Source organism: Asparagus officinalis, chromosome 7, assembly GCF_001876935.1.
Source record: "Asparagus officinalis chromosome 7, Aspof.V1, whole genome shotgun sequence".
Lineage (NCBI taxonomy): Eukaryota > Viridiplantae > Streptophyta > Magnoliopsida > Asparagales > Asparagaceae > Asparagus > Asparagus officinalis.
In genome coordinates, this window is record NC_033800.1 from 31,732,162 (window position 1) to 31,741,599 (window position 9,438).

At 39.2% G+C, this 9,438-nt stretch overlaps 1 protein-coding gene across 1 annotated transcript; it reads right to left on the bottom strand.

Annotated features, from left to right (window-relative positions):
• Positions 7,635–8,330, bottom strand: LOC109846922. Its single transcript, XM_020416159.1, has one exon. The coding sequence runs from the start codon at positions 8,328–8,330 to the stop codon at positions 7,635–7,637; it is 696 nt and encodes a 231-aa protein (XP_020271748.1).

Genomic DNA, 9,438 nt, shown 5'->3' on the forward strand with positions numbered 1-9,438 from the left:
GATAATAAAGAAAGTTTCTGAATTTCACTCTAAGTGAAAATTCATGCCAAGTTAATATTACACCTCTGGCGCTTCCAACTTTCTTTCAGTGTTTCAAGTAACACAGGAAGAAATAACGACAAAGTCCACGTATTCAACATCGTGACAGGTTGTTATTAATAACGCCAAAATCCATGCTTTACACGCATGGGGGACTTTATCTCGATCCCTAATTAGAGATAAGCCTACGCCTAACACGCGTTGCCGGTTAGTCTTTTACCGTGAAAAGGACATCAAAATCTATGCCTCACACGCATGGGGGACTTTATCTCGATCCCTAATTAGAGATAAGCCTACGCCTAACACGCGTTGTCGGTTAGTCTTTTCCCGTGAAAATGACAAAGTCTATGTATTCAAAATCATAGCATCAAGTCTAAGAGGGTTCATTCTCTTAGCACAACGTTACATGTGGAACGGACTTAGACAATCCACATGCTAGCCCGACTCAAACGGTAGTCGGTAAAGGCTTATCAAATCCGTTGATGGCTGAGGGTTTGCCAAAAATCCTATGCACGTTTGCAGGCCCATCAGCTTAATGGATGTGAGCCGAGACTTAAAACAGATGAGCCAAAGACAAGTCTCAAAGGCTTAGTCAAAAATGCACGAAAGCCACTTCCATATCTTAAATCAAAACGTTGAGGTCACACCCTTGTTCCAAATTCAACATGCAAAGGTGAGACCCGCATCTCAAGTTCAAAATGCAAGGTCCACCCTTACATTCCAGAAGCAGGATTATGGCGCATACCTTCACACAGGTCCTACGTAGCAAATCCCTTCAACCAAGATGCCTTCGAAGCAAGTGCAGAGAACAAATCCTTTACCACAAGGAATCAACAGCTCTAAGATCAGAGTTGAGATCCAAAGTATTCTGAAAATTCGTCCCAGTCAACCGCGAACTTTCGAAAACTTTGGAGGGGGTTCTGTAGGCTGTCAAAAAATCACAATAGATAGCTGATCCCCATCAAAACACCGATGATAGAAGTTACAATCTGACGACTTTCAGAAGGTTACCATTTGAAGACTTTCACGTAGACTGATGAAGGTTACAATCTGACGACATTCACAACAACTGATGAAAGCTCTAATTCAACAGCCTTCACAATCAACATCGGGAGTTACAAATTGACGACTCTCATATTATCAAGAGCTAAATGTAAGGATTACAATCTGACGATCCTCACAAAAGTTCAAAAATAAAAAAAAAGATTATAATTGACAATCTCTTCAACGCGAAGGTCGCGTTTGACCATTTCAAATCCTTGAAACGGTCCTCCACTTAATAGGGAAACTAACCTCCATTATGGAGCTAATTAAGGGGGGTAGTTATACCCCTTAAACTCCTACAAATAGGTGGTTTTCACAGCAAAATAGGGCTGGTGGTAGAGGGCTAGACGAAATTAAAAGAAAGAGAGAACAAGAGAGGAGAAGAAAGGTCAGATTTGCGCAGTTGTGATCGGCGTGACGATCGGACCCTCATCCGTGGTCCGATCGATGTGAAATTTGGAGATTAGCTTCTACACTCGTCTTTCCTAATTCTGAGCGGTGGAGATTTCTTTCTATCGGTTAGATTTGGAGATATTAAGGTTTTACCGAAGCTGGTCGTTCCAGGAGTGCAGAGAAAAGTCAGATTTGCGCAGTTGTGATCGGCGTGACGATCGGACCCTCATCCGTGGTCCGATCGATGTGAAATTTGGAGAGTGGATACTACACTTATTGTTCCTAATTCTGAACGGTGCAAATTGCTTTCTATCGGTTAGATTTGGAGATATAGAGGTTTTACCGAACCTATAAAGGACTGGCGGAGCTTTTTTGAGATCGGCCGAAGAGAGAAAGAGATCAGTTACTCTTTTGAAATGATTGAACTTGCTCGATCAGAGTTTTAAAACTTGTTTAGCAAGTTCTTCTAATCAACAATTGATCAATTATTCTTGGCTAAAAGGATTATTAATCCTTTCTGAAATTAACTCTTTCAAAAGAGTTTCTTAACTCGGCTAGAGTTTCAAACTTATTCAAACAAGTTCTCTTCAATATCCTACGGGACTGGAATTTTTGGGAGAGATCAAACCACCAGGGTTGATCGGTTTCTAACAGTAAAACCGCCTAAGGTAAACAAATCTCAGCAGTTCAACAACACGAAGGAGGAGATCTTTTGTAGATCAAGGAACTGATCAACAATCAGTTAATCAAATCCCAAAGGATCCTTTCATCAAGGGCATCATCAACTTGGCAATTAACCGAATCTTCGGTTCCAACAACTCTTTTACAGAGTTCCAACTCACTCTGAGTTTTGAAACTCATTTAAGAGTTCGGTTCCAACAACTCTTTTACAGAGTTCCAACTCACTCTGAGTTTTGAAACTCATTTAAGAGTTCGTGGTTAAGCTTGCAACCCAACTTAATCATATCAAACCAGATATTCGGTTTTTAACAACTCTTGTCAGAGTTTTTTAACTCGTTCAGAGTTCTTTACGCTCGTCAAGAGTTCTAAACCGAAGTCATCAAGCAATTCAATCGGTTTCGTGAGATAGAACGGTCGGATCGTCAACGGAGAGCAAGTTCGACGCGATCAATCGAAGGAGGCACTCCATCGCTACCTTGAAGAACCCAGTTTTAAACAAAGAGGAGAATCAAATTCATTCTCCTCTCTTTTGTAATCGTAATCCAAATTGTAATTGATTTTGAGAGGAATACAAGTCAATTTTTCTTTCATTGTCTTTTTACTGCAAATTTCCAACAAACACGTCTCTTCTTCAAGACTTCCGCTTTTACTTGGCATTTGAACAACTGGTCATCGATCTTGGAGAAACCCCCACCTTCTTGTTCGACCAAGACTTGAGGTGGCCCATAAAATGAGGAAACTTCATCAAAGACAACATCACGAGACACGGTGTACTTGTGTGTCTCTGGATCCATACACCTCCAGCCCTTCCTTTGTTCATCATAGCCGACAAAGATGCATTTCTTCGCCTTTGCCTCCAACTTGGTTCTTTGAGAGTCAAACACGTGGACGTAGCAGATTGATCCAAATATCCTGAGATGTTTCATCGTTGGCTTCTTCCCATGAACCATCTCATAAGGAGACTTCATATTATTCGGACTAAGTGGCATCCGGTTGATGACATACGCTGCACATCTCATGTCTTCCGCCCATAAGGCCTTATGCAAATTTTTGTCATGTAACCAGCTTCTACATGTCTCGCTTAGATGTCTTATCTTCCTTTTCGCTACTCTATTTTGCTGAGGTGTATACAGACATGTAAATTCTCTTTTGATACCATGTTTTTGGCAAAAAGAGAGAAACTCCTTTGACATGAACTCCCCTCCATTATCCGTCCTTAAAGTCTTGATCTTCTGACCTAATTCTCCCTCCACGGTAACCTTGAATTCTTGAAACTTGGAGAATACTTCTGATTTTTCCTTCACAAAGTATACCCAAGTGTACCGTGAGAAGTCATCAACAAACAGTAACATGTACCGAAACCCAGAATAGGAGGATGTTCTCGTCGGACCCATCAAATCACTATGGACCCTCTCCAACGGAGCGCTGCATCGTGAAGTGGAGTTGTCAAATGGAAGCCTATGTGACTTTCCATATTGACAGCCTTCACAAAGCTTTCCTTCATCATGAATCTTCAACTTTGGGAGCCCGTTAACCAAATCCTTATTCACCATAACCTTTAGCTTAGTCATATTTATATGACCAAGCCTAGCATGCCATATAAAGGCATTATCATTCGTACTCATCTTCTCAACATAAGAATTTGAGGCCGATAAAACATATAAATCCTTAACCCGTGCTCCGGTGTGAACCACGTCCGCTTTTAATTCTTTAATATTCTTTAAGAATTTAACGTCTCTTGGGCCAAATAAAACGTAGTTACCTGAGTCAACCGCATTCACCACAGAGAGAAGATTCTTCCTTACTCCAGGAACATGATATACGTTCTTGAGAGTGATTGGGCTTCCATCATCTCCTTCAATAACGACTGTCCCTTCCTTCTCAACGCGGTGGATTGAATTATCCGCAGTAATGATGGCTTCTTTCCCGTCATGACGCTGAAGACTAGAAAATAACTTCTCGTCTCCGGTAATATGATGGCTACAACCAGAATCCACAATCCAATCATTTCCAAGATTTTTAGCTGTGGATGTACCTGAAGATGCAGCCTCCACCGTGAAACATTTTCCCCATTCTTTGTCTTCAGTATGACCCTTTGATTCCGCTATATTTGTTTCCTTCAGCTTGACTCGACAATCCTTTTTGAAATGCCCAAGTTTTCCTCCCCGATAACACTTGAATCGTTTCTTGTCTCCCGTAGAAGATCCTTCTCGTCCATCATTATTCTTCACATTACCATATTTGGGTTTGGCTCTGAAGCTTTGTTGTCTCCCCGCTACAAAAGCGCTCCCCGAGTCATCATGGACTTTAACTCCCGCCATTTGCATGGCTAGTGATTCTTGCGAAGCTAGTAGATTTTCAAACTCCTCCAAGGAAGGTTGTGTAGCCCATCCTTGAACTGAAGTAACAAACGGTGTATATTCGGATCGTAGACCACGAATAATAGACCGCTTCTACCTTGCTTCCGAAATCGACTCCTCCGGATTTAGAGTATTAATCTCAGAGCAAAGATTTTTTACCTTGATGAAAAACTCTGAGATTGAAGACTCCCCCTGCTTCGCATTCGCCAACTCGTTCTCTAACAGTTGTAGACGAGCCTCGTTCTTCTTGTTGAACAATTGATCTAGTGCCTGCCAAATAGCACTTGCGGATGTACATCTTGAGACATGCTCAAATAGTCCTGAAGATATTGACCTCTTCAAAGCAAACTCCGCCTTGGCATTCTTCCGTGTCCACTCCTTTGTCGCTTCCGCTGTTGCAGCATCTCCCCTTGGTGGTGTTGTGCTGCTACCGCCGACGACATCCCATAAGTCCTCACTAACCAAGTATGACTCCATACATGACTTCCATAACCGGTAGTTAGATTGGTTTAAGATCTCCATTCCCAATCCAACGACACGACCCATTGATTCCATACTTAGAGTAAACCCGAACTCTCTTTAAACCCCGGTCTTGAAGAGCACAAGATTAGAATGGCTCTGATACCATGTAAAGATAACACCGATAGTGCTTAGCACTAGCCCAAGACCGTAATACCCGAGAAACCCGAAAGAAACCAAGAGAATAAACCTCTAAGTATGAAGAAGAATATGAAGAACACTTAGAGAACACTTGAAAGACTTTTAGAGAAATGTAGAGAACTTATGAAGAGGAAGACTCTTTATTTGAACTTGCTTTATTCACTTGTTCAACTTTTTCTTCTTGCTTACAAATGAGAGAGGTGAGGAGGTATTTATAGCCTCCTAAAGATATGTTACAAAGGATCTTGATTCTTCTAATATCACCTCCATAGTTGCTAGATATTTTTCTAATCTCTAGAAATTTCTACATAATATCTAAATATTTTTATCACAGATTATCTAGATGTTTCTATACTATTATCTAGATATTTAGCTTAAAGATTTCTCTAGAACACTTTAAGGAGGTGATCAACCTTCTAGAGTGTTTCTAGAAAACCTCTAGAATTTGGACCTAATTTTGGGTTTGGTCAAACTTAGAATAATTCCATCATAAACTCAAAATTAAGCTTGATCTAAAATACAACTAGGAATAGCGATTCATCAATCACATCACATGCATGCTCACATAGTAATCGAATTTCTGCCTAAAGCATGGAAGCTTTATTATTGTACTAGTACCAGTCGCAATACAAGAGTTCGGAGAACATAAAAAATAAAAATGAGAGAGAGAGAGAGAGAGAGAGAGAGAGAGAGAGAGAGAGAGTTAAAGGTGTATCTCCTAGCTGATTTTAACTGTGAAAATGAGAATTATTTCAAGGTCGATATTTTGATTTATTAAAAGGGCTAGTCGAAGCTATTATTGCCTCGTAAAAGAAAACCTATATACTTTTGCTAAAGAAAACCCTCGTAAAAGAAAACCTATATACTTTTGCTCGATAAAATCTCAAAGGGCAGCTCCCGAATGAAGATTTTGCCTTGGCCCACATGATTGGCAATTTTGACTGCTTCAAATATTCACCTTCTAGAAATTAGTCGGTTGCTTCATTTTCGTCGAAAACAAAGAAAATAGCTATGAAATTTCCAGTTAGTTGAACTCAAGAACCACGGTTAAATCTTTAGAATTGCGAAGCAAGAATAAGCATATATGGACGACCCGAAACTAACGCTGCATTCTTTATTCCAAATTTTTACTGCTGGCGTGCATGGATGCGTAATAAATAATCCAATGATCCTTCGGTCTAGCAAAATAGCAGCATCTCTTCGCAGATTTTGATAGTTATTCCCTCTACTCTAATTACACTGATCCGATATGTAAAATCGTTTTATATGCTCTTTTCTATTGTATTGTCATAAAATCAGTCTTCGGAGTAAAATCCCTGTCAAAATCCTGCATGGTAGGGGTTTCCGATAACAAACTAGGGGCAGTGAAAAGTCTAAACTGTCACCCTGCTAACTAAAAATATAGTAAAATCCTTAGCTCAAAACATCTCACATCGTGCAGGGCATCTTTGTAGGAGTTCTCCTCCGCTCTTTAGTCTTTCGTTGTCACCCGACGTTGGCTTCGGGTTGGAACTTTCACACAATATTATCCCCTTATTATAATTTGATTTATGATGATTTGAATGTACTTTAGTTATAGAGTTCGATGTACAAAATAAATTATAAATTGTTATTTAACAGTTATATTAGCATAAGATCTTTTTAAAGAACTTAATTTGAGGAGTTTACCAGTTGACAATATTATAAAATATTGGGGCAGGTGATCTAATAAAAAAAAAAGGAAAATACTGAACAAAATTTCATATAAACCTGTTATTGGATTGTGTAGAATTCAATTCAACCTCAACCAATTTTTGTTACCCTCCATCATCCTACATTATATATGCCTCATAATTTCCTGCAATTTTTACCCAACATTTACTGTATGGATACACATAGGTATATATATAGTTTCAGGAAGGGGGGCGTGCATGAAAATATTGTGATTTAATTCTAGCTGTCGTTAATTTCTTTCATTCTAGTTAAATATTTATGGGCTAATCGCGGAATGATCAATATCGGGGATCTCTCATCCTTCACAGTTATTTCCCTCCGATCCCTGACCAAGACAATTACAAAGACGAAGTTAGAAGGGGAACGATATGCTACTGGATCGGTAAGTGGGCATTTTACTTTTTGTTGAGAAAATGTATATACAGGGGCCTTAGTTAGCCCATGTTTTTTTTTTTGAGAAAAAGGATGGAATACCACAAAGGTATTCCAGCCAGCTAAATTAAGATTTGGTTGTTACAAAAGAAGAACATACTCCCAACCATAGAGCATGCACTTACTGTTTATACCAAAAACTTACAAAGCCAAACCACACTCCCATAGCCTAAGTATCAGGCGTAATTTCTCAAAAGAGAACAAAAGAAAAACCAACAAAGCAAACCAGAATGTTGAATATAACCCCATGATGTACACAACAGCAAAAAACATAGACTTATCTTTTCCATCTTCCAAACCACACAAAACCATCTATTCCAACTGGATCACCTGGACCTCAGCCATCCCGCCAGTAGCAGCTTTATCACTGATAAGTCTCCCAGTAGTTTTTTTTCTCCTCCTTTCTTGTAATCGAGCAGCTCGAGCAGAGATTCCTTTAGAACCTAACCAAAAGGTTGAATAAGTCACTATTTTATTTAGAAGGAGAAGAGATCCTTTCTGTTTATTAGAGAACAATCTATCATTGCGTTCTTGCCACACAGACCAGATCAGGGAGCAAATCCACACTAATTTCTTCAAATTAGATTCACCATCAGTACCACCATTCCAGCAAAGCCAAACTTCTTTCAAAGAATTCATTCTAAATTCATTATCAGTGTTTAACTTGAATTGAATAGATCTCCAAATTGAGTATACAAACTCACAGTTAAGAAATAAATGTGCATGATCTTCATCTTTTGCTGAGCATAAACAGCATGTTTTCTCTACTTGAATACCCTTTCTATTCAGCATATCTTTAGTGTTTAAACTCTCCCTTAAAGCCAACCAAACTAAGACCTTAACCTTTAAAGGAACAGGGAGGCCCCATAAATTCATACAATCATATCTCACTCCTCCATCATTAAGAAAAATATAATAGGATTTAACTGTAAACATCTTTTTTGTCTCCCATATCCATTCTCTTTTATCATCATGATACATAAAGTTCTTTGAGTTAATAAGATTCATCATACTAAGATATTGTAACACCAAAGAACCTGTCAATTGCCTTTTAAAATGAATCTCCCATCTCCACGAATCATTTTCAAACTTCCTCAAACTACTCACACAAGCATAAGGAGATGTAGTGAAAGACTTAGTTAGCCCATGTTATTGAGAAATGGAGACAGTGGATCGATGTTAGTGGTCACTGTACGTATATACGATAATCGTTCCTCTTAAAATGGAAAGACAAATTAACACCATATATATTCATTACTAATTAAGAGTGGTAAGAAAGGAAGAAAGAGGGGGGAGAAAAAGGAGGAGGAGCCCATATATAGAACAATACTTATTTTTCTACAAAATTCATAACCACGGGTTAAAACTACTCCGCATCGTCTTTGGTCTGAATTTCTTGATGAACCTTGTCAATGAAGCGCTTGGCTTTCTCATTGATATCGTGGTCGGCATACCAGTGGGGGCCTTTGTCTTCGTCGCTCGACCAAATCCTAGTCCTCGCCCGACTCGGCTCCCTCTGCAGCGACTCAACTCTATAGCTAGTACTCTTCTTAAAACCAAAGCAGCAGCAGCAGAAAGACGATTTTTTGCCTACCATGATTTATTAATTTTCACAAACTCTCTTTAATTACGAGAGAGAGAGAGAGAGGTTGTGTTTGCTCGTGGGGTACATGAGCTACGTCCCCTTCGCCATTTATAGAGTCGAGATTTGAGCTCAATCTCTGCGAATATGTTTGGCTACGTACTTGAAACACTGACATATTTCGTACCAAGTCTTTTTTATTTTTATTTTATTGACTAGGACTAAATGGTCGGCAGCGGACTAAACGGTCGGCAATGTTCGCAATCTCGCAAATATCCACTGGCTGGCTTAGGTAACTTCCAGGGACAATCACAGGATGTATTTTTAGTGATTTAACTAGTGAAGCGTACAACAAAAGGGAGGAATTCATTAACGATACGTTGGAATAAAATGTTTTGAGCTAGGTTACATCAATCATGTTTACTTTTCTAGAGTTCGTCAAGAGGAGTGCATTTCGGTAAAGACCACTTTATATGAGATTCAATCAAAAGAAGCAATTCCTTCGGTGACTTAATTTGATGCGTAACACTCAAG

Bases quoted from the DNA above. Each gene is read 5' to 3' on its own strand.
- LOC109846922 (XM_020416159.1), bottom strand. From the start codon at position 8,330: ATGAATCTTATTAACTCAAAGAACTTTATGTATCATGATGATAAAAGA.